General features: G+C 60.0%; 2 protein-coding genes across 2 annotated transcripts in view; both read right to left on the bottom strand.

Moving 5' to 3' along the window:
• Nucleotides 1-863: 863 nt before the first annotated feature.
• On the bottom strand, nucleotides 864-2,503 carry LOC115935292 (calcium-binding protein 1). The gene has a single exon (XM_055347145.2). It carries the CDS (start codon nucleotides 2,501-2,503, stop codon nucleotides 1,844-1,846), a length of 660 nt encoding a protein of 219 aa, XP_055203120.2. The 3' UTR covers nucleotides 864-1,843.
• Nucleotides 2,504-4,562: 2,059 nt separating this feature from the next.
• The window catches only part of FAM20C (FAM20C golgi associated secretory pathway kinase), a 65,872-nt gene continuing 45,758 nt past the window's right edge, over nucleotides 4,563-24,676 (bottom strand). The window contains exons 4-10 of the mRNA XM_031012947.3: nucleotides 18,767-18,859; nucleotides 16,617-16,732; nucleotides 8,547-8,727; nucleotides 7,813-7,922; nucleotides 7,490-7,571; nucleotides 6,629-6,688; nucleotides 4,563-5,577 (exon numbers count right to left, since the gene is read on the bottom strand). Of these exons, the coding sequence (XP_030868807.1) occupies nucleotides 5,328-5,577; nucleotides 6,629-6,688; nucleotides 7,490-7,571; nucleotides 7,813-7,922; nucleotides 8,547-8,727; nucleotides 16,617-16,732; nucleotides 18,767-18,859 (892 nt within the window). The 3' untranslated portion in view covers nucleotides 4,563-5,327. The remainder of the gene's footprint in view (nucleotides 5,578-6,628; nucleotides 6,689-7,489; nucleotides 7,572-7,812; nucleotides 7,923-8,546; nucleotides 8,728-16,616; nucleotides 16,733-18,766; nucleotides 18,860-24,676) is intronic.

The following is a 24,676-nucleotide window of genomic DNA, read 5'->3' as shown; positions in this document are numbered from 1 at the left end:
CCAGGCAGGAGCCCCCCTTGTGAGCCACTCCCTTCCTGACTCTCAATTCTGTGAAGTGAAATCCCAGGTTTTCCCCTGCTTTGTAAAAAATCATGTTTGAATTTCAACCCCCACGCTTCTCGTCGGCCCCTCTGGCAAGACACTGTCCTACCTGCGGACAAAGTGGCAGCTTAGTGCTCCGTGGGAAGCAGCCCGCACCAAGGGAAAGAACTTAATTGAAAGCCATTTTTCTTCATTTTGTTCCTCAGCCCTTGGTCTCATCCCCCCACCCCCTCTCTGCAGCACCTGTTCTGCGGGTGGGTGGCTCTGGGTGCGGCATGGGTGTTAACGGGTAGGTGGGAAGAGGGCGGCTGTCCGGGCGGGGTCCACACGCAGGCACTATCCGTATTGAGCTCCAGAAAGTCGTCCCACTGTCTGAGCCCCGGTTTACACAACTATGACGTGGGCACACGGGGCCACAATTCCTACCCCCGAGTAACTGTGAGGAGCAAAACAGGTAAAAGATGAACTCAGGTCTCACTGTGGGTGTGCACCAGGGCTGCCGTGGGGCTGGGCTGATCCCTCCCCAGGAGGCTGTCAGCTCTGGCCCGGCTAGTGGGTGTCAAACTGCATTCTGACTTTGTATCAAATCAGTGAATAGTGCTTAAAAAGTCTGAAATTGCACCGCAATGATGAAACCCAGCAGGCCCTGCCCCTCCTGCCCCTCCTACCCCTCCCGCCCCTCCTACCCCTCCCGCCCCTCCTACCCCTCCCGCCCCTCCTACCCCTCCCGCCCCTCCTACCCCTCCCGCCCCTCCTACCCCTCCCGCCCCTCCTACCTCTCCTGCCCCTCCTATCCCTCCTGCCCCTGGCAAAGACCCAGAGAAAATCACCTTCTTTGTTTTGCTGGGCGTGTTTGTTTTTTGTATTTACCTCCATGTTTCCAAATAACAGGCTTACGTCACAGCTCAACATCTCCCCACTCAAACACTCCCTTCCCCAGTACGGTGATATCGCCGTCTTCTTCTTGATGGAAAAATGACGTTGGGTGCTCCTGTTACGATGCGTCTGTGGCCGCACTCAAGGCTGAGCCACGGCGTCCTGGCCGTGCCAGGATCCCCACCTCTTCCCCTGGCCTGTTCTTCTGGGCGGGCGCCCGCCCCTCTCTGCAGGGTCCTCTTGCTCCTGTCTCCATGTCCCCCTCGGGGCTCCTCTCGTCAGCACCCCGGGGCCTCTGCCGCCCCACTGTGCCCCATTCCTCCTTCTCCCCAACGTACATCCTGGTTACGGGTGCATGGGCCACGAGCCGTGTCTAAATCCTGTGTGTGGAACGTGACTTCATCCCCTCACCTGTGTGCTTCTGCGGGGAGGTCCATTCGCTTGGCATCCGGAAGGGACGGCTCCACCCCACAGCCCCAGCCCTGAAGTTCCTTCAGGCCGTCCTGGCCTTTCTGCTGACCTTCCTTTTATTCTGCTGGAAACCGGGACTATTTATTTACTTTTAGCTATTAGTTTTTTCTTTTTTCTTCTTTTGAGACACAGTCTCACCCTGTCGCCCAGGCTGGAGTGCAGTGGTGCAATCGTAGCTCACGGCAGCCTCAGCCTCCTGTGCTCCAGTGAGCCTCCTGCTTTAGCCTCTGGGGCAGCTGGGACTACAGGTGTGAGCCACTGTGTCTGGCTAATTTTTTTATTTTTTGTGGAGATGGAGGGGTGGGTCTCACTGTGTTGCTCAGGCTGGTCTCGAACTCCTGGGCTCAAGGAATCCTCCTGCCTCAGCCTCCCAAAGTGCTGGGATTACAGGCGTGCGCCACCGTGCCCGGCCCTGGGGCTATTTCACGTGGAAGCTCATGTCCTTCAGCTCAGGTCAACCCTCTTCTTCCATTTCCTCACTTCCTCTTCTCTGTCCTGTGCCCGCTGCTGGTCGGCACCGGGGCTGCAGCCGCTTCCTCTTCTCTGTCCAGTGCCCGCTGCTGGTCGGCACCGGGGCTGCAGCCGCTTCCTCTTCTCTGTCCCGTGCCCGCTGCTGGTTGGCACTGGGGCTTCTGCGGCTTCCTCTTCTCTGTCCCGTGCCCGCTGCTGGTTGGCACTGGGGCTGCAGCCGCTTCCTCTTCTCTGTCCCGTGCCCGCTGCTGGTTGGCACTGGGGCTTCTGCGGCTTCCTCTTCTCTGTCCCGTGCCCTCTGCTGGTCGGCACTGGGGCTGCAGCCGCTTCCTCTTCTCTGTCCCGTGCCCGCTGCTGGTTGGCACTGGGGCTTCTGCGGCTTCCTCTTCTCTGTCCAGTGCCCGCTGCTGGTCGGCGCTGGGGCTGCTGCAGCTTCCTCTTCTCTGTCCCGTGCCCGCTGCTGGTTGGCACTGGGGCTTCTGCGGCTTCCTCTTCTCTGTCCTGTGCCCGCTGCTGGTTGGCACTGGGGCTGCTGCTGGGGCCTCAGTGGCTTTGTTTTCTCATTTTCCAGCCACTGGTCTCCCTCGCTGCTCTCTGGGAGCTTCCTCAGTCTCGTGTCCTGTTCCTTCTGTCGAGGCTTCATCCTGTTTGATTTCTCCACCCATACTGGTGCACGAGAGCCCCTCCTGTTCCCTGGACCTCACGCCATCCCCAGCCACCCCACACCCTCCTCGTTCGTCCACTCTCTGCTGTCTCTGCATCTCTGCTGTCTCTGCATCTCTGCATCTCTGCTCTCAGCACAGTCTCCACACCATGTGTTTCCCTGTGGCTTTGTGTCTCTCATGCCAAAGGCTCTCACACGCTTGATGGTTCTTGTGTGTCCTTCCATAGTGGACAGCCAGAGTCGTCTGCTCTGTCTGGACCATCAACCCCACCCTTGCTGCCCCTCCACTTACCCAGACTCCAGCCGTGCATGAGCTGTCATAGGCCTCGTGTGCACCCTCCTCCCTTCGCTGTGGCTCCACGTTCCAGCTCCTTGCTGGCAGCACCATGTTTTATACCCAGCCCCGCTGTCATCTGGTGCCAGCGGGGACACTGCACGCCTCCTCCCTGCCCCTCTGGGTCTTCCTCCAACACCCCACAGTGAAGGGCGCCCCATGCCGTGGCTGAAGTCAGATCCTGGAGGTCACACTTTCTCCTTCTCTTCTCCCCACCTCCAGCCCTGCAGCAGGTCCTGCTGGTCTCTCCCAGGCCCTGGAATCTGCACACTTTTCCTCCCCTGTGGTTGCTACCCTGGCGGTGGTAGCCGGATGATGGCGACAGCTGCTTCTGCACAGAGCACTCCCCTCTATCAGTCCAGACTCTGGGGCACGTCTGTTTAAACACTAACTTAATTCTATCACGGCTGTGGGTCCCGACATTGGCACTGTTGGGCCAGCCCCACATGGCAGGGTGGGCACGGCCGCTGTGTTTCTCCACCTGCGCCCCCGGCCCTGCTCCTGGCATCACTGCCTCCCGTCCTTCATGGGGCCCCTTGAAGCCCCTCCTGGAGGCTGCCTGCATGAGTCCGCTCAGGATGCCATGACAGCACCATGGACAGATGGGGTGGCTTCAACCACAGGCAGTCCCGGAAGCTGGAGTCCGAGGTCACTGCACGGCAGGGCTGGTTCCTCCAGGCCTCTCTGTGGCTCGTGGACGTCATCCTCTCCGTGTCCTCACGGGGCCGTCCCTGTGTCTCCTCTCCTCATAAGGGCTCTCGTCAGATTGGACCGGGACCACCCGAACCCTCCCGCCACTGAATCACCTCTTTTGGTTCAGTCCCAAACAGAGACATGGGGGGGCCGGCTCCAGCCAGTGGATGATGGGGCCACAGCACCTCCCTGGCTGCCCCACACGCAATGTCTGCCTGGCGCATCCTCTGCCCTCGCCGACTTCCTTGCCATGTGCAGGGCCCTGTTTGTGACCCATCTGTGCATTTACTGTGCGTCTCCCGCTGCTCTGCAAGGCGGCGGTGATGAGGACAGAGCTGAGTCTCTCAGGCCCCGCTGCACCCAGCCTGGCACAGCTCAAATGGGTGTCAGGGACTTTGTGGAATGGACAGGTGAGTGGATGCAGAGGCTCTTAGAAGAGGGGGCCACAGTGACCGGCCCCACAGCTGATTTCTTAGGGCTCCTGGGCCGTGTGACCCTGGGCAGGTGGTAGCCAGGATGCTGGCTCCTGCCTCTGCCCCTCACACGGTGCCAGCAGGGGAGACGCTGGCCTGGGAGCCCAGCCCCATCTCTGCAGCCCCGAGGCCAGCAGTGGGAAGGGGCTGGCACCCTTCACGGTGCCCCTCACTCACCACAGCCCCGGGGCAGCTGCCCCACGCATGGCTGCCCAGTCCTGCTGGAACACTGGAAGCCGCCCATGCCAGGGCTACAGACAGGGACTGCCCTCGGGGCCGCTGCAGCTTTGGGTCGCGGCCCCAGCCTCTGAGAGCAGCCCAGGACAGACCGCCCTGCCTTGGAGGCGGGGCCTCACCTGGCCTGTTTGCACCAGGGCTTGGCAGGCAGCCCCCTCCGGCCCCAGCAGGCCTCGGGTCCAGGCCACCTTGAATGCCGACTCCTGGCCACGCCTGGTTCCAGGACTGGCTTTTCTTTGGAGAGGGGGTGGACAGGCAGCCACACACCAGGGTGTGAGGGACCCGCCCCATGAGGCCGACACACATCTGCTGTACCTTTATTGCACTTTTATCACATTGCAAACTATTCCACAAAACTCTGCAAAGGTCAGCCCACAGCTGCGCACAGCCAGCCCTGCAGGATGCACTTGCACCAACCGTCCACAGCCAAGTCCGAGGTGGGCGCTGCAGGCCAGCGGGTGGACTCGCAGGACGCCTGGTCATCGGGTCCTCCAAAACCACGTAGGCATCCGTCCACCAGCGCACAGGCCAGACGTCCAGCGAGAGCCTCCTCCCGTCCTCAGACGAGACCCTCCAGCCCTCCAGGAGCCGAGGCCCCAGGAAGGAGAAAGGGTTTTTACTTGAATTAGGTCCCGAGTGTGAGAGCACTTGAGGGGTGAGCTTGGCCTTGAGGGGCCCCCAGAACCAGGGAGGGCGGTCCTCGTGTTTGGTTTGGTAGGTGATTGGCGTCTGTGTACACGTCTCTGTTTATATACTTATTCATCATATATAAATACAAAATAGTAAATAAAGGCTCCTTTCCCTACAGAAAGGATGGAATGCCTCCGGCGCCGGCCGCCTCTGTCCGTGAGCACAGACAGCGCTTCCTTCCCAAGCTTTTCTGGTCAAACACTGACAAAATGTGTCCTATGAGACCTGGGGAGCCTCGCCTCCTGTGGCAGCAGCTCCCGACTCCGGATGATCCCGTCCTGCCTCTGAATTCACTGAATTCACGACGGGCGCATGCGCTTGCTGGGAGGTCCGGCCCCTCTGTCTCCGTCCCGGGCAGCGCAGCGGCCGGCGGACACTACCTCGCCGAGGCAGCTCTGTGCTCAGTGTCCAGGTCGTCCTCCACCACACTGTGGAGCCCGTCCCTCTCCACGCAGTCCCGGATGGCCTTTAGCACGATGCGGAGCCGCCGGTCCAGGGCCTCCAGGTGCGGCTGGTACAGCACGGGTGCCACCTGGTCCCCCCGCAGAGACTCGGCCATCAGCAGGCTCAGCTTGTACTCCTCCTTGGCCAGCAGCTGCAGACGCAGGTAGGTGGACTTCCGGATCCTGGGGAGGAGAGGGGCGTCAGGCCTGGCACGGGACAGGGGAGATGCCTGCCCACGGGAAAGCGAGAGAAAGTGAGAGGGAGATCGAGAGAGTCGGGGGAGAGACAGAGAGAGAAAGAGGGGGACAGAGACAGAGAGAGAGAAAAAGACAGAGACATACACAGAGAAAGAGAGACACAGAGAGAAAGAGACAGAGGGAGAGAGAAAGGCAGACAGACAGACAGACAGACAGAAAGAGACACAGATAAAGAGAGACAGGCAGACCGAGACAGACAGAGAGATAGACAGAGACAGAGAGAGACAGAGACAGACACAGACAGAGACGGCAGAGACGAGAGAGACCGCGAGAGAGGGGCCTGCAATCCAACACCTCGTCAGCTGCCGGGCTGTGTGATCTGCTCCGGTGCAGTCTGCCGCCTCTCACCTGCACAAGGGATGAGGGTGTCCCTGCAGGATGTGGTGGCCGGTGTATTTCCCAGAGGGGCCCGGCAGGAGGATGGGGAGGTGAGGAGGGCGGCCCGCTCACCCAGGAGGACGGGGACCTGAGGAGGGCGGCCCGCTCACCCAGGAGACCGACCCCAGCTCAGCACATCCGCACAACACGGGCGCTGCGATGCCTCCTCAGAGAAGTACAAAGCGTTTGCCCTGCAAGCCTGCGTCCCCAGCCATGAAACGGGGGAAAGGGGGTCTGAACCCCCGCAGAAGGTGGCAGTGGCAGAGACCGGCAGCCGCGTGGGGGAGCAGGGTCCCTGTGTCTCAGCTGGTGTCTGCCCTGCCCTCGAGCTCTCTCTGTAACTGGGGTGGCAGGATGGACACGGAGTGGAGGCCCGAGAGGGCTCGAGCTGGATGGGCCTGGGGTGGTGGGCGGGTGAGGTCTGCGCCTCCAGGCCGCCGAGTGAGGGTGTGGGTCGAATTTGGGGCTGTGGTTGAATTCGGGGCCTTTTCTCTCCCATGTGATGGCCGGGGTGGGGTGGGGAAGGCTGTGGCCTCCTCTGTCTCCTGCGCAGCAGGGAGGAGGGTGGAGCTGGAGCCGGCTCTGGCAGGGGCTGTACCTGCAGCACTGCTGTAGCGGCACCAGGATGGAGAGCTCGTCGTGCGAATACTTCCCAAACCTTCCAGAAGAAGAGCAGAATTGTCAAGGGCCCCTGTACAAGGTTCCTAACAGGCTGCTGGGCTGGGAGCTGGGCCATGGGTCCACCTGCCTGTACCCGACACCCCAGGCAGCGAGTCCACCCCGCCCATCTCCAGCACCCCAGGCAGTGGGTCCACCCCGCCTGTCCCCAGCCCTGTATGTGGGGTCCTGGCCTCTGGCCTGGGGAAGGGTCCTGGGCAGCCGAGTTGAGATGGCTCCAGGGAGCGTCAGCCCACAGTTTAGCTATTGAGGTGCCCAAAGTCCATCTCTCTGAGGCCTCCGAGCCTGGGAATGGACGTCCTCCTGCCCGAGTTACTCGCCTCCGTGCTTTGCTTATTAGGGGTCACCCTCCCTGGTCACCAGGGTCTCACAGCACCGCCCAAGACCCCCCGAGGCAGGCCAGCAGCGGCCGCAGAGGCCGTCTATCCCCGGCCGGCTGGCTCCAGGTACCGTGTGCAGGCAGAGGCCCATCTATTCTGCACGGTCCTGCTCTTCCTACCAGCAGCCTCTCCTGGCCTCCGTTTCCCAGGTAACACCAGCTCTGCCAGGACTTGGTCTGCAGCATTCCTGTGCCTCGGAGGTCCCACTCCTGGGGCGGCCCTCCCTCCTGGTTGGGGCCTGGGGCCGCCCTCTGCATCTGGCTCTGAGATGGGCCTTTGCGACATTCCCATCCCTCCACTGGAGGGTCTGCTCCCCCCGTCCCCAGGGTCTCAGGTGGGCTGCAGGTAGCTGGGAGGTGGCTGGCCCTTCCCTGGGTGTGCAGGGGCGAGGACAGGCTCACCCTCTTCCATTATCTAAGTGGATGATGAACGTTTCATTCCCAAACTTCTCAAAAGTCTCGTAGTGGTGACGGTCCATGTTTCCTGCGGAGAGAGGCAGAAAGTGTCACAGCTGGTGGGGAGCTGGGCCACGTAGCTCAGAGGCCTCTGTGCTGGGCAGAGCGGCATCTCCTCCTGCCAGCGTGACCTCTAAGCAATCTGGCCCCTTCACAGGCCACGGGACCGCAGCCGGGCCATGCCACGGAGTGTGCCCTGCAGAGCCCTGCGTGCATCCGCTCCACACAAGGCGAGTGACACGGGGACCCCATGCCCCTGTGGGACGTACCCATGAGGAAGTCGAAGATCGTCATGTCCATGACGTCCAGGATGCGGTGGCTGCTGTCGTAGGGCGGTGTCTGCTTCACCTCCTCGCAGTAGTCAGGGTCCACCTCCCACCTGCGGGGAGCCAGCGTGAGACGGGGGGCCCAGGCCAGATTCTGGGGAGCCCGGCGCGTGCCGTGAGGAGCAGAAGAGACACGCTGCGGCAGGGACCTTGGCGTCTGCAGATGGACCCGCCCGGGCCGCGGCGCTGAGGCTGCAGTAGCGGGAGCACGGGTGTGGGAGGGGACGGAGCCGCTCTGCCCTGCCCCCGGGTGACCCCACCTGGAGCTGCCTTCAGCTCTGGGCCCCATGTTTTTTGCAGAGTCTCTGTGGGGAAACAGGATCTGGACTCCACACTCACGAGGACAATGTGGGGCGGAAAGAACAGGGGCCGTTTCTTCCGCAGGAGTGAGGAGAGGGACGGGGCGAGAGCAGAGCTCAAACGCTGAGAGGCTCCGATTCGAGGGACCTGGTGGGCAGGCCGGCCCGGGTCAGGGACGCACATGGAATTACTGGGGTAAGGACGCCCTCTGCCACCGTCTCGTCAGGAAGCGGTTGTCTCACACAGGCCAGCATCGCACAGCAGGCTCTGCACCCATCTCTGCCACCCCCGTGGGCGCCGACCCCCCCATGCCCGCCCAGGCCCAGCTCCCTCCGCCGTAGGGTGGCCGGACGCCAGTCCCCCGGCCCCGCACTCACTCGGCCTTCTTGCGCTTGTGGTAGGAACGCCGCCAAGGGTTCCGCCAGGTCTTCCTCTTGGCCAGGGACAGGTCGGGCAGGAAGGCCGCCAGCGAGCCCTCGATCTGGTCTGGCTTCCCGCACAGGGCGTGCTCCGTGGAGCAGTAGTAGGAGCACTCGCCGTAGAAGCAGATGTTGTTGGCTGGGGAGGGACAGGCTGCCGGTTACCAGGGCCGCACGGGGCCGCGTCCTCACCTGTGGTCTCACGGCCTCCAAGGCCGGGCCGGGCTCTGCCTGGTGCTTCTCACGGGCAGGACTCACCCACAGCTCCCCCATCAATCCCAGCAAACACCTCCACCCCACGGTACAGAAAAATGAACCCACAGAGCTGACTTCCCGAGGCCACACAGCTCCCCAGAGGCAGAGCCCGGCCTGAACCCTCGAAAATCAGGGGCTGGTCTGTGGAAACCCTAGGGCCAACATTTAGTCGTTTAAAAAATGCATTCGTATTGTCAAGAAAGTGAAGATACAATCCACAGAATGGTAGAAAATGTTTGCAAACCACACATCTGAGGATCTAGCGTTTAGAGTGTATGAAGAACTCTCATCACTCAATCACAAAAATACAAAAAAAACTAATAAATGGGCAGAGGGCTTGAACAGCTGATTCTCCAAAGACGACACTGATGGCCGACAAGCATGAGAAGAGACGGGTGCCATCGTGAGTCACCAGGGAGATGCAAATCAAAGCCACAGTGAGGCACCATCTCCCGTCTGCTGGGAGGGCTTCCATCGGAAGAGCAGCTGCCGGCTGGGACGCGGGAACCGCCACCTGAGGCACCATCTCCTGTCTGCTGGGATGGCATCCATCGGAAGAGCAGCTGCCGGCTGGGACGGGGGAACCGCCACCTCTGTGCGCTGCTGGCGGGGGGTGCACACGGCACAGCCACGGCGGAAACGGTCTGCAGCCCCCGACTGATTAAACACAGCGTTTCCATGTGACCCAGGAACTCCCCTCCCATGTAAACCCCTAAGAGAAGAGAAAACATTTCTATACAAAAACTCAGACACGAATGCTCACAGCAGCACCGCTCACCACAGCCGAAAAAGAGAAAATCCACCCAAATGTCCATCAAGAGAGGAGTGGACACGCCAGGTGAACATGGTCCATCCGCGCGATGACACGAAACGAAATGAAACAAGAAGAGGAATGAAGCCCTCACTGAACCCAAGAACCCTGTGCTCCGCGAAGGAGGCCAGACAGAGGAGGCCACACGTCGTACGACCCTCTTAATATGAAACGCCCAGAACAGGCAAATCCAGATAGACCGGGGCTGGGACGCTGGTGGTCGAGGGCTGCGGGGTGAGGAACGGTGACTGCCTGCTCATGGTATGGGGCTCCTTTTTGGGGTCAGCAGGACATTCTGGATTTAGACAGTGGTGATGGTTGCACACCACTGTGAATATACTAAAAACCACGGAACTGTACGCTTTTAAATGGTAAATTTTGTGGTACATGAATTATACGTTAATAAAGAAAGAATAATCAGAAAAATGCAAGCGCTGTCCAGGCCCGCTAGCAGTGCGGGTTCACTGCTCTGATGCTGGAGGCCCGGCCAACGGCGCTATTCCTGTATTTATTTGCTGATTAAATCCAGTTTTTCTTGCTTTATTTGTTTGTGGAGAAACTCTGGAGAGCCTGGGGCTGTAGAACTGGTGAGAACGTGGTTTTGTTGGGGCCGGAGCCCCGAACCTCACTCACAGCGCCCCCAGTCCCAGCATTCCTGCTATCTGAGCACAGGGCTGACATCTCAGCCAAAGGGGCCCCTCCTTGAGCCATGCAGCCAGGCTGAGTGATTCCAGGGGTCTCTCCTGGCTGCAGGGCAGGCTCTCCGTGGGATCAGAAGGCAGGTTTGGCAGGGCGCTTCCCAGCGGAGTGAACAGGAGGGTGGCTGGTCCCGGCTGCCCTTTCTTAGCTGAACAAGCTGAGGTTCGGAGAGGAAATGGGGTGGGTGCCAGGCCGACCTGGCCCCCACCACACCCCACGCACCCGGCAGGTCCCGGCTGGTCTGGTTCCAACGCCCCAATCACCTGCCTGCCCCCTCCTTCCCGCGCCCCTCGCCCCACTGCCAACGCTGGGTCATTATTGTAAGAACGAACGATCAAGGAAAGACCAGCTGCAATCCTGTCTCGTGCTGATACAGATTAATCGGCAGCCCACAGTCGGACGAGGCAGCCCCCACCGGGGCAGGAGCTCCATTTCAGGAGGAAAATCTTCATCCGAGCGCTCATTGGCTGGAGGCTTAAAATTCGTCTGCTGTTAACAGCCTCCCGTCCTCGCCTAAGCCGGTTTCAGATGGTATCGTGTTGAAAGAGAAAGGCATTTCTCGGGCCCACAGCCATTTCTCTCTGCAGATCCAAATCGGGTATTAAAGGGGCCTCCCGGGCGGGGTTAGGAGGGCTTGGAGCTGTGTGACCTCAGGCAAGTGCCTCCCTGCTCTGTGCCCAGCCCCTCGCCCGGGAAGCGGGGGTCCCAGCAACGCCGGCATCACAGGCTGGGAATTACACAAGGAAGCCGCGGGAATTACATAAGGAAGCCGGGAAGCGGGGGTCCCAGCAACGCCGGCATCACAGGCTGGGAATTACACAAGGAAGCCGCGGGAATTACATAAGGAAGCCGGGAAGCTGGGGTCCCAGCAACGCTGGCATCACGGGCTGGGAATTACACAAGGAAGCCGGGAAGCGGGGGTCCCAGCAACGCCGGCATCATGGGCCGGGAATTACACAAGGAAGCCGGGAAGCGGGGGTCCCAGCAACGCCGGCATCACAGCTGGGAATTACACAAGGAAGCCGCGGGAATTACATAAGGAAGCCGGGAAGCGGGGGTCCCAGCAACGCTGGCATCACGGGCTGGGAATTACACAAGGAAGCCGGGAAGCGGGGGTCCCAGCAACGCCGGCATCACAGGCTGGGAATTACACAAGGAAGCCACGGAAGGCAGCTGTCCAGGTAACGAAGGCTGCCCTGCACTTGGAGTGGGGGCTTTCTGGGAGGAAGGAGCGTGAGTCCTTTTCCATTTTAGTAATAATAAAAGACACAAACAGCAAGGAGAAAGCCAGGGTAGCGGACAAACCCAGGAGAGATCCTGCCTCCTCCAGTCACCCGGAAATGGCATCACGGTTGGCCTCCCGGAGAGCGCAGACAGGCAAGAGTGTGGCTCCTGGCAAGGACGAAGATGGCTCCTTCACCCTGCGGCTCAAGCGTCTCCCACCATTCCTTTCGCTGACTGTGTCGGGGCTGACCCAGCAGGAGGAGCGTTTTGCAAGGCGGACGTCTGCCATCTGCCACCTTGGACAGCTGTGCCCTGGACAGCTGCGGGCCCGGCGGACACTGTTACTTAGGGCAGCGGCTCTGGGTGCCCAAACTGGGTCCATCGCTGGAAACGTGTCTCCTTCAACCTGCATTTAAGCTGGACGCAGCACTGGAGAGAGTCCTGAGGACCGCCCTGCCCAGCCCAGGCCACCGTGGCAGGAAAAAAGGCGAAGCGGATGATGGCAAAGCCCTTCTGTCCAGGCTGTGTCGGGCTGAGTGGCTTCTGGAGCTGCTGGGGACCTGGGCCTGGTCCTGGGGGCGCTCACCTTGCAGAAATGCAAAGCTGTGCACGGACGACCTGTGCACCTCTGGGATGTTTGCAACGTGCAGACGGTAACTTACGTGAGAAGTAGGGGAGTGTGTTCTGTGAGTGTTTGGGGCTTAGAAGATGTGGGCTCTGACTGTGGCCCAGCCCCTACACAGCTGTGCGGTGCTGGGGTCCTAATTGCCCTCTCTGAACCTGAGCTCCACAATCCCTACGCGGGGCAGGGGGCTGCCTGGGGCTCAGCCTCCTGCTTCCCCCTCCCAGAGCCCACCTTCCCCGAGCACTGGCCCTGGCCACCTCTCGCCCCCTCACCTTGCTCCTGGCTGATGGGATTTTCCCTTTTCTGATTGACCCCACGGGAGGGTCATTCAGGCCACGGTAGGCCAAGGGGGTGTCTGCAGTGGGCTCAGCCCTCCACTGTGCTCTGGGCTCCAGCAGGGCCTCCGAGACCACCTGGCATCCGTGGTTGGGAGGCCGAGGGGGGTGTCTGCAGTGGGCTCAGCCCTCCAATGTGCTCTGGGCTCCAGCAGGGCCTCCGAGATGACCTGGCATCCTTGGTCGGGAGGCCGAGGGGGTGTCTACAGTGGGCTCAGCCCTCTGATGTGCCCTCGGCTCCGGCAGGGCCTCTGAGGTCACCTGGCATCTGTGGTCAGGAGACACATGCAAAGTAAAGTGGAGCAAACGAATCTGAACAGATTTTGTTCTCTAGGAGAGGAATCCGGGCTCCTGGGCCCCTGCTGCTTGAGAGAAAGTCAAATGCTCACAGAGGCTTCTGGAAGAAATCGGGCTGACAGGGCAGCGCGGCTGGAGTGGCAGCAGTGGGGTTCCGGGGGCTGCGTTCAGGGGCGCCCGACAATGCTGGGCCCTGCTGCTCTGGGAGATTCAAGGACTCGTCTGTCCAGGTGGGGATATGGAACTGTTGGGGCCTCTGGTGGCCGAGGAAGTCTTGGATTTCAGGGGAGAAACTTGCGCTGCCCTGGAAAACGCAACTAATATCCAGAACCAGGAGTGGCCAGGGAAGCTGCCGGAGCGCTGAATCAAAGTGCTGGCTCCAGGGAGACGTGAGAAGGGATTCCAGCAACGGCACCAAAGGTGGTCGATGGCCACCTTGCAGCACAGAGCTCAGGGGCACTCTGGTGACCACCGTCCCTGGCCTGCTGAGGACCTGGGAATTCCAAGTGTCAGCCAACATGGGACATAGAGGTGACTTAATTCACCTGCTTGGACTAATAATCAACTCAGTCTTTTTTTTTTTTTTTTTTGAGATGGGGTCTCACTCTGTCCCCCAGGCTGGAGTACAGTGGTGCACGATCATAGCTCACTGCAGCCTTGACCTGCTGGGCTCAAGCCATCCTCCTGCCTCAGCCTCCTGAGTTGCTGGAATCACAGATGCACGCCACCAGACCTGGCTAATTTTTCATTTTTTGTAGAGATGGGGTCTCGCTATGTTGTCCAGGCTGATCTTGAACTCCTGGGCTCAAGTGGTCCTCCCAGTACTGGGATTGCAGGCGTGTGAGCCCCTGTGCCCGGCCACTCAGTGCAGGCGTGAGCCGCCGTGCCCGGCCACTCAGTGCAGGCGTGAGCCGCCGTGCCTGGCCACTCAGTGCAGGTGTGAGCCGCCGTGCCCGGCCACTCAGTAAGACCTTAGAAACGGGGAGGAAACGACCTGCCCCCACAGGCTCATTTTACAACAAAATGAGGAGTTCCAGAGATGCTGCTCTGAGCAGAGCCAGGCAGGGCATGTTCTCAGCATCAGTGGGCGTCATTGACCCCTCCCTGCGTGATCCTGTGACCGTCTCTTTCAATCGGTCCTGAACTGAGAGCTTGGTCTGCAATGCAGAGAATGGAGTTTAAGCTGGAGGAATTCCCACAGTCACTGCATGGGGCGCTGGCACCTGAGGATGGGGAATGTCAGTCTTTGGAACCTTTGAAATACATCACCGTAAAAGTTGCAATAAAAATTGTAAAAAGACGTGGATAAGAAGCAGTCGGGCATCCAGGCTTCACTGGAGCGGAGCCCAGCCTCCGTGGGCACCAGGGTGTGCATGGCGGGCTGCAGGGCGGTCAGTCCTGTGGACGGTGGGGCAGGAGGCGGTGGCTGGACAGTGCGGTCAGGGTTGACCCAAGGGCTGACAGCGGCCGGAGCTCAGGCATGCTTAGGAAGCCCTGGACTCCCAGGGTGGGGAGGCGAGTTTCAGCCCCTTAAAAAAGATGGACAGCTCAAGCCATCCAAACAGGGACTGAATTGTCTGTGAGCCAATGCGTTCCCCATCACTGGAGGTGTGCCTGGCTCAGGCACAGCTGACCGGGGAGCCCTCAAAGACCCCCACCCTCAGGTTCTGCCTCTGCCCCGATTCCCGGTGTGTAGGGCCAGGCATCAGTGGGCCAGGGAAGGGAGCCCTTCTTCCCGCCTCTGTGGAGCTTTCTGTCCTATTTTTCTCTTATTAATGGGCTTTGAGAGGAAGAAAGCAAATGAGGATCTCAGTGAGCCCCGGCTGACGGAACGGAGCTTAATTAAATCATGGATTCAGGGGCCGGGTTCTGACAAATTCATGAATGCATTAAGAGAAAGCGCAGAGTCCGTACATCGATCTGAAACATCTGCAGGAAATGAGCTTTTAGGTCAAGGTTTTATGTGCCAGCAGATCTGAAGACGCAGCTAATCAGGGGCCCTAATTGGATTTTATCTGCATGAATTAAACAGATGGGCCAGGAGAGCGGCTGAGGCCCCCTACAGTGAGAGCCTCTGATCCGGAGGGCCCCTCCCCAGTGGGGACCTTGCTCTGCAGGGTCTCCTGGGGTGAGGGTCCCTTCATTCTGCAGTGCCCACCATCGCTGGGACCACTGTTGACCTTCAAGACGGAAACATAGGGGACCGAGTCCGGGACAGGTAGGAGAGTGTCCCCAGAGCTCAGCCAGGTGAGCAGCAGAAACGGGAACAGGCTGTGCAGCAGGGGCCTGGCGCCAGAGAGGCGCTTGGAGAGGACTGAGCCCTCGGCAGAGCCACAAATGCCAGTTTCTTTTCTTTTCTTTTTTTTTGAGACAGGGTCTCACTCTGTTGCCCAGGCTGGAGTGCAGTGGTGCAATCCCCACTCACTGCAGCCGCCACCTCCTGGGCTCAAGCAATCCTCCTGTCTCAGCCTCCTGAGTAGCTGGGACCACAGATAAGCACCACCACGGCTGGCTAATTTTTTAATTTCCTGTAGACAGGGGTCTCACCACGTTGCCCAGTCTGGTCTCAAACTCCTGAAATCAAGTGATCCTCCCACCTTGGCTTCCCAAAATGCTGAGATTACAGGCGTGAGCCACCACGCCCAGCCCAAATGTCAGGTTTAAAGCAACCTGGGTAGATAATTAAGTAGAAAATCACGTGTTTATGTGTGTGCTGTACTTATCACGTAGAGTCTTGAAGGTTTTATAAACCTCAGCACCAACAAAGACATCTATTCCCGCCTAACGTTCAGGCCATCCTGTATCCCCTCAAGGGCACCAGGGACCAGGGGCCTGGGCCAGCCCTGCTCACAGTCCAGCCACTTCGCCGAGGCGGGGGAGGCCGCCCACCCTGTTACTATACAACGGGGGTCCTGCTGGGTGTGTTTAAATCTGGGTGGGGAGGTCCCATGGATGTTTGCTGGCTGGGCCACCTGGAGAAGGCTTCCTGGAGAGGCTAGGACCTCCCAAAAGTGAATCGTTTCACCAGTTAAAATAAAGAAATGGAAGAAACAGCCTCTCTGTGCATAGAAGGACATTGGTTAAACCCTGATGGTGGCACCTTGAAGCTGTCTGTGGGTTGGCACTCCGGGTGTGGAAGGAGGCACAGGGCACCCCTACGTGGGAGGTGGGTTGGGAACAGCACTGTGAGTCAGCACCCTGGTGTGGAAGGGGGCACAGGGCACGTGCCAGGCTACGTGGAGAGATGAATGCGGGCCCCTGTGCCAGGCTACCTGGCGAGATGAATGTGGGCTCCCCGTGCCAGGCTACCTGGGGAGGTGAATGTGGGCTCCCCATGCCAGGCTACCTGGAGAGATGAATGCGGGCCCCCCTGCCAGGCTACCTGGAGAGATGAATGCGGGCCCCCGTGCCAGGCTACCTGGAGAGGTGAATGCGGGCCCCCGTGCCAGGCTACCTGGAGAGGTGAATGCGGGCCCCCGTGCCAGGCTACCTGGTGAGATGAATGTGGGCTCCCCATGCCAGGCTACCTCGGGAGGTGAATGTGGGCTCCCCATGCCAGGCTACCTGGCGAGATGAATGCGGGCCCCCGTGCCAGGCTACCTGGAGAGGTGAATGCGGGCCCCCGTGCCAGGCTATGTGGAGAGGTGAATGCGGGCCCCCGTGCCAGGCTACCTGGCGAGATGAATGTGGGCTCCCCGTGCCAGGCTACCTCGGGAGGTGAATGTGGGCTCCCCATGCCAGGCTACCTGGAGAGATGAATGCGGGCCCCCGTGCCAGGCTACCTGGAGAGATGAAGAAGGTCCTCCAGAGCTTCTTGTCCCGTGTGACGTCCCGGATCTCCTTGGTCATGTTGACCATCCTGCCGGCCACGGGAGGGACCCGGCGGAAGTCCAGGATCCTGACAAGAAACGGGCGGGGAAGGGTCTGTGCTCTGTGAGGCTCAGCGGGCCTCTGTGTCCCTGCCTCCGAATAAGAAAGGGGCAGGGGAGGGTCTCTGCTCTGTGGGGCTGAGCAGGCCTCTGTCTCCCTGCCTCCGAATAAACCCAGCCCTAGGTCCGGTGGCTCTGCCTGGCCCCGCGGTGATGGGGGTGGGAGAGGCCCCTGAGGGACTGGGGCTGGCGATGCCTCACTGATGGGCACACAGCACCAACTGCCTGCATAGCTAAAGCCTGCCCTCATTCCAGGGCTAAATTTAAAACAAAATTAAATTAAAGGAGCCACTTTTAATGGAACTCCTTCTGAACCACACCACAGGCTCCCACTCGCTTAATTAAATGGAGAATGCAGGGCGAGAGCTTTTCTTGCTGACGGAGGACGTGGTGATTGTCCTGTGAGGCGAGGTGACCAGGTGTGGAGGGACGTGGGCCGTCTGCCAGGGCCGACCCGGGACCCAAGGCCCGACCACGCCTCTGCGTGGAGCACCCGCCCCCTCCACCTGTCAGACGGCTCGCCTGGGTGCCGGGCTCTGTGTCCTGTTTTATAAACAGGTTGACCCGAGGGGGGCTGTTTCCTAATGACCCTCCCTGTCTTTCTTTTCATAAAAAGCCCTTTTTGAGTTCAGGCTGTTCTAGATTGGGTTCAGGCTGTTCTAGATAGCTGAAATGGTGGAAAATCTGGCTTCTGGCGATTTCTATAGTCACCACAGAAGACTTTGATCTTTAAAAAAGCCCTTTAAACTCCAATGTACGCCCGCGTCACTAGGGATCTTGTTAAAATGCAGATTCTGTCCCAGGTCTGGGTGGAGCCCAGGACTCTGCATTCCAACTAGCCCAGGGCAACCCCAATGCTGCCGGCCCTGGGGCCGCACCCCGGGCTGGGACGTGTCAGGGCCGCGCAGGGCAGGCAGGGAGGCTCTAGGGGGCTGAGGGTGGCGCCTCCTCCCTCCACTGCACCAGGGCAAGGTCCTTCAATCCACGGGGCCCCTCTGGACCTGGGCCAGGCCCGTGAACTGCCCTTGGAGGGCAACTGAACACGGACCCCTCACTTTCCCAGCAGCAGGGCCAAGCTGACCCTCACAAGGGGTTCACTTTCTGCTGGGCGGGGCGGCCCCTCTGGAGACAGGTGACCGCGGGGCCTCCCAGGCCCCCTCATCACAAACATCGCTTCCCCCTCCTTAGGAAGCCTGCTTTGGTCTCCCAGAGAAGTCTGTGCTCTGTGAGTCTCTGTGTTAAGATTCGCAGCACTTAATACTCCCCCTTCCCTCCCTGCCTCCTTCCCTCTTTCCTTTTCCTCTATTACCGACCGCACAGCAGCTTCTGTGCCTCCCGTCTGCCTGAACTGTGGGGGTGCAGGAGGGGCCCATCTGGATTAAGGTGCCCTGAGGGCACGCGCCCTCTCCCTCGGTGACAGAGGGATGATTAGGAGCATGGGAACCTGGGCAAATCGCTGCTCACAGCGCCTCAGTTTCTCATCTGTAAGGGGGGATATGAAAGGCTCTCCCTACCGCGTGTTGTGTGGGCTACGATGACACAGAGGGCCCTGCTCAGGGCAGCACTCGGGGTGGGGGGAGAGCAGGCACCGGCACTGCCTGATGGTGACAAAGGTGACGATGACACACAGGGCCCTGGTCAGGGCAGCACTCAGGGTGGGGGGAGAGCAGGCACCGGCGCTGCCTGATGGTGACAAAGGTGACGATGACACACAGGACCCTGGTCAGGGCAGCACTCGGGGTGGTGGGGGGAGCAGGCACCGGCGCTGCCTGATGGTGACAAAGGTGACGATGACACAAAGGACCCTGGTCAGGGCAGCACTCGGGGTGGGGGGAGAGCAGGCACCGGCGCTGCCTGATGGTGACGAAGGTGACGATGACGTCCTGCTGTGTCCAGTGCAGGACGGCCCCGCTCACCGGTGGGTCTGAGCGCACGGGAGCGCGGATGGAGGGAGGAAGGAAGGGCTCACCTGTCGCGGATGGAGGGAGGAAGGAAGGGCTCACCTGTCCAGGTGGAAGGCAGCAATCTCCGCATTGTGCCTCTCGTAGTCAGAGAAATAAAAAAAGTCAGGGGGCGTCTCCTGCTCCCTCGTTTGTCTGAGAAAACAAGACAGAAACAGAAACGGTTTGTCACTGAGAAAGCCTCCAGGGGCCGGAGGCAGGCGGGACGTGCTGGGTTCCCCATATGAAAAATGCGGTGAAGCTCCAGCCTCCTCAGGGCCACCCTGAGCCTTTGGGACCCTGGGCACCCAGCTGCCGACGGGCCCTCAGAGCAGTGCAGGCCCGTGCGACGGAGGCCGGGGGTCCCAGCTCCCTGTGGCCCTGACCCAGCTGCCGACGGGCCCTCAGAGCAGTGCAGGCCCGTGCGATGGAGGCCGGGGGTCCCAGCTCCCCATGGGCCCTTCTCAGGTAAGCTGCTCAAAGGCCTCTCCTGCACTGGCTGGGGCCCCGGCATGTCCACCCTGGGACCCACAGTCACACCACAGGGGAGAGGCTGGGCTTGGTGTCCCAGGCCTGGCTCAGCCCCGGTTTGCCGTGTGCACCCTGGCACCGCCCACCCTCTGGTTTCCGAGTCTCCCCCACGGCCTCCAGGACCCCTTGGCTCTGCCGTGGACGCCTCCCACAGTAAGAGCCCAAGAAGGGCAATGTGGGCACCACCCTGTCCCTCCACCCTGGCCAAGGAACAGGAGGCCACAGGTGGGGCTGTTTATGAAAGGTCAGTGCCATTCTGTAAACACCACAGGGCTCCTGTATCTCAGGCCAACACTCCAGGGGAAGGGGGGCCTAGCCACAGGGCCCTGTGAGGTGCCGGTCCACGCAAGTGTTTGACCGATGTGGTCATGGTGGAAATGTGGAGGAATTGTCAAGGTCGTGTGTGAGCGTAAGTGTGTAAGCGCTTAGCGTGTAAGTGTGTAAGCATGCTTCCTCCACCAAGGCCGGCCCCTGCCATGCTTCCCCCACCAAGGCCGGCCCCTGCCTCCACTGGAGGGAGAGCCTGTCCCAGGGCGTCCACCCAGGCCAGGCCCAGGGAGGGAACTCAGCCTCCAACCCAGGCTTCCTCCACCAAGGCTGGCCCCTGCCTCCACTGGAAGGAGAGCCCGTCCCAGGACGTCATCTCGTGCCAGGCCCAGGGAGGGAACTCAGCCCCCAATCCAGGAAGAATTTACCAGATTCAAACTCTGGTGACCTTTCCAGGTGCTGGAAACAGAGCTGGCGGGAATCCCCAGCTCGCACGCCCTGCAGCCCACACCTCCCACACAGGGCAGACTGTGTTCCGTCTGGGCTCCAACACTCCAGCAATGCAGACTCCAGACGCCGCCCCGGTCACCTTCCCAGCCCTCGGCTTCCCCGGCCGTGTCCTTCCTTCCATATACGCAGCGGAGGTCCGCCCGACTCCTGGGAGCATCCTGGCCCCGCCACGGGCCGACATCATCGCCACACAAACAGCGGGGCGGGGCACAGGTCCTGTGTGGCATGTCCACGTCCCTTCGGGGGGACCACGTCTGGGTCACAGGCCGTCAATTACACACCAGCCCGTGGCTCCCGTCCTCCCACGCTGTTCTCAGAAAGCTGTGGCCACAATTCTCCGTGTTCCTGGAACGTTTCTTGCGGAGGGTTAAAGGTGTGTACCACCCACGGCCTTTTTAAGAACTAGTCTCGGCTGCTAGAAACTCTGAGAACAGACCACTTTCCACGATCCCACATAATATTCGCCTTGACAGGGCCCTGGGTAGGCGCAAGGCCAGATGAGGATTCCAGGAGCTACTTAAAAATAAAATGCGGATGGTGGGCTGGCGCCTGAAGGTCACATTTGCTTCATAACCCCACTGGGTCTGTGGCCATTGCTGTCTCTGTGCACTTTTGAAACCAGCAGCAAAGGAGGGTCGGGGTGCAGGGCAGGGCAGTGGCAGGTGCGGCGGCAAACTGAACATGCTGCCCGCCAGGGTCGCCCTGCAGAGCCGACGCCCAGACTGGCCGGGATCCTGAGGTTCAAGAGAAAGAATCTAGACCTTGTGGAATCTCCCGGGTTTTAAGTGCTGGCAAATGGATTTCATTTTTCTAAAACACTAAAGGTCAAACCAAATGATCCGCTGCAGTCAGCCCGCAGTTCCAGGGGTGGTAAATTCTGGAGTGTTGGATATTTTTGAGGTTAAAAAGCCGTCGTTGTTTTCAACTTGGAAGGATTGGCTTTGAGCAAAACTCATTCCACAGAACACTAGTTCTACTAGATTTTAGTAACTTTTAGCTGGAAAAAGGGAACTCCAGATGGAGGCAAGATTTCTTTTCTGTAAACTTCGAGCCTTATATCTGCACAATGACTCCCCAGAACGGCCCAGCATGAGTCCAGGAGTTCAAGACCAGCCTGGGCAACATAGTGAGACCCCAGGTCTATGAAAAATAAAAGAATCAGCTGGGCGTGGTGGCACACACCTGTGGTCCCAGCTACGCAGGAGGCTGAGATGGGAGGATCACTTGAGCCCAGGAGGCCAAGGCTGCAGTGACCACTGCAATCCAGCCTGGATGACACAGTGAGACCCTGTCTCCAAATAATATTTATTTTCTTTAGAAAATCCTCAGCTACTTATTAGTTGGGCAGTCAGAATTCACTGTAGGCCCCTGGGGCAAAGGCCTGCACCACTGGGTGCCTGATAAAGCCGTTAGGAAACTGAGCTCCTGGAACATCCACTGCAGAGGCGGCGCCCAGGTCTCCCGGGTGGCACAGGTATCTTGGGTGGCAGGAGTTTCCTGGTGGCACAGGTCTCCCAGGTGGCACAGGTCTCCCGGGTGTCACAGGTCTCCCGGCTGGCACAGGTCTCCCGGGTGGCACAGGTCTCCTGGTGGCACAGGTCTCCTGGTGGCACAGGTCTCCCGGGTGGCACAGGTCTCCCGGGTGGCACAGGTCTCCCGGGTGGCACAGGTCTCCTGGTGGCACAGGTCTCCTGGTGGCACAGGTCTCCTGGTGGCACAGGTCTCCTGGTTGGCACAGGTCTCCCTGGTGGCACAGGTCTCCTGGTGGCACAGGTCTCCTGGTTAGCACAGGTCTCCCGGGTGGCACAGGTCTCCCGGGTGGCACAGGTCTCCCGGGTGGCACAGGTCTCCCGGTGGCACAGGTCTCCCGGGTGGCACAGGTCTCCTGGTGGCACAGGTCTCCTGGTTAGCACAGGTCTCCTGGTGGCACAGGTCTCCTGGTGGCACAGGTCTCCTGGTTAGCACAGGTCTCCCAGGTGGCACAGGTCTCCCGGGTGGCACAGGTCTCTTGGTGGCACAGGTCTCCCGGGTGGCACAGGTCTCCCGGGTGGCACAGGTTTCTTGTAGGTACTGTATTGGGGGGCAGCTGTTCTCGCCCTGGCCAGGTCTCCTGGACACACAGCCACTCCACGTCCCTCTGAGCCTGCCCCTTGGTGTGGGCACTTGGGGTCACCTCACCCCAGCCTGGCCTGTCCATCGGTGCTTCCTCTGTGATGGACGTGACCTTCTGCGCTGTCCAACTTGGCAGCCACTGGCCACACATGGCTGTGGGACACTCGAAATGTGACCAGAGCCTCCAGAAACTGAGTTTTAAGTCTGATTTTATGTTAAATCTAATGGGCACACCTGGCTAGCGGTGTGCAGTGCAGCTCTGAGAATGGGGCCTTCTGAGGCCTCTGGTGTCTGCCCACTGTCCGTCCCACTCCCTGGCCAGGATGGAGGGGGCCGAGTCCACCCCCTCCCCCAGCTCACTGGCCCTGCCCCCAGTGCACTGAACAGTGCTGTCTCCCCAGCCCGCGGCCCAGCCTGCCCTCCCTTCCCACCCTCCTCCTTCTGCTTTCTCAGTCAGGACTGTCCTGGCCACCGCCTCCGGGAAGACCCTCTGGAATCATTGGGTCCTGCGGACGCCCCTTGCCCTGTACACACAAGGCCTGCAGAAGGGCATTTGTCAGATCCGCGTCCCCAGACCCACAGACAGCACATCTCCAGGTCTGGGTGTTCATCTTGCTGCTGCCACTGACCCTTGCCAGCCCAGGTTCCAAACCCCAGAGGGAGAAAAAGAGCAGCTGCCTCCCAGAGCTGTTGCGGGACGGGCACACACAGGGCCTGGTACACTGCAGGAGCTCACCGCGTGGTGATGTGGACGTCTCAGTAGCAGGTGAAGTACAATGGGACGTCCCCGCAGAGCTCTCCAGGCCTGCCAGAGTGCAGGGGGCCTCTGGGGAAACTGAGGCCCAGGGAGGGGCAGGCCCAGGCAATGTCCACTGAGCGTTGGCATGGGGCTGGGCCTGGATGCTGCGTGGTTTAGTTCTGACCACCCACTACAGTATGCACACGCATGCACACACACAGATGCACATTAACACGTGTGCACATGCACACACACACTCATGCGCACACACATACCCACTCATGCACACACACACACCTGCACACTCAGAAACACACACACGGGCGCTCACAGTGGATGCACATTAACACGTGTGCAGGTGCACACACGAACACTCATGCACACACACATACCCACTCATGCACACACACACCTGCACACTCACAAACGTACACACGGGCACACACACAGATGCACATTAACACATGTGCACATGCACACACACTCGCTCATGCACACACACACACACCTGCACACTCAGAAACACACACACGGGCGCTCACAGTGGATGCACATTAACACGTGTGCACACACACATATGTGCACAGATACATGTGCGTACACACATTCATGCGCATGTGCATCCATACACTCGCACACTCACAGATGCACACGTGTGCACGCACATATATGCACACTCACAGGAGTGCACACACACGACCCCCACAGAACAGCGCTGTGGGAGGCGTCTTGGTGAGAAGGGGATTAAGACCCGGCTCCATCGGTCTTTCCCGGGCGCGGCCTCGCAGCGGGGCTGGGAAAGCGCATTTAGTGGCCCTGAAAAGGCGGAGTCTGATTTCCTCCCTGCAAAGAGACTCGAAGCTCATGCAGAAGACGAACGACTTGCTGACTTGAGTCACCTGCACAAATCCGGTCATTAAAGCACATCCCATCCGGCGGCTCCCACCTGACCCTGTGTTCTGCTCCCGGGCAGAGGGCAGCAGGCGGCAAATTCTACTCTGGGCTCTGCTCCCGAGGCCCTCGGGCCACTTCCTGCCACAGCTGGGCTGAAAGCCCCAGGAAAGGGGCCAGACCCAGGTGCCCCCAGCAGGAGGAAGCAGGGAGGGAGCAGCCCCAGGGGCAAGGAAGAAAGCAGCTTCCAACAAACCACCCCTTCAGGACAATTCACCCCTGAAGCTCACCCCAGCCCGTAAGCCCTGGCCCCACTTGGGGCTCTCCAATCAGTGCAGAAACCTCACCAGTTCCCTCTGGAATACGAGTCAGCTCTCCAGCACCTGCCCCTCCTCTACCTCAGCCCCGCCCCCTGCTCAGGGAGGACATGCTCAGGAAGCCAGACTCAAGCCCGCAGCCCCCCGCCCGCTGCCTTCGCATGTGCCCCCTGCCAGCCCTGCCATGGTCTGTCTCAGCCCCTCTGTGGGGCTTTCCTGGAGCCTGAGGCAGAATGTGGCTCTTCCCTAAGGAGTGCTTGGCCCGGGCCACAATCGGTGGCATTGTTTGCTGGACTCAAGGGGGGAGGGCCCCAGGGCAAGAGTGTTCAGTTTTCTGGATCACATGCCTGGCCAAGGGCTTGCTTCCGAACAGGTGTTTCATAAACAAATGAATGAATAAGGACTCAGTCAAAGAATTGTCCAGAGAAGTCTAGATCTATCTGCAGCCTTGAGCTCTTGCCACCTCATTCCTTCCATTTCTATCAATGTCACCTCTACCACCATCACCATCACCACCATCACCTCCACATCATCATTACCTCCACCATCACCTCTATCATCATCATCACCACCATGGTCATCACCTCCACCATCATTATCATCCTT

This window comes from Gorilla gorilla, chromosome 6, assembly GCF_029281585.2.
Source record: "Gorilla gorilla gorilla isolate KB3781 chromosome 6, NHGRI_mGorGor1-v2.1_pri, whole genome shotgun sequence".
In the NCBI taxonomy this organism is placed as follows: domain Eukaryota; kingdom Metazoa; phylum Chordata; class Mammalia; order Primates; family Hominidae; genus Gorilla; species Gorilla gorilla.
The sequence above is the reverse complement of the archived record's forward strand: the minus strand, read 5'-3'. Positions and strand labels throughout refer to the sequence as shown.

Coding starts and splice junctions, on each gene's coding strand:
- LOC115935292 (XM_055347145.2), bottom strand. CDS start 2,503: ATGAAGCCTCGACAGAAGGAACAGGACACGAGACTGAGGAAGCTCCCA.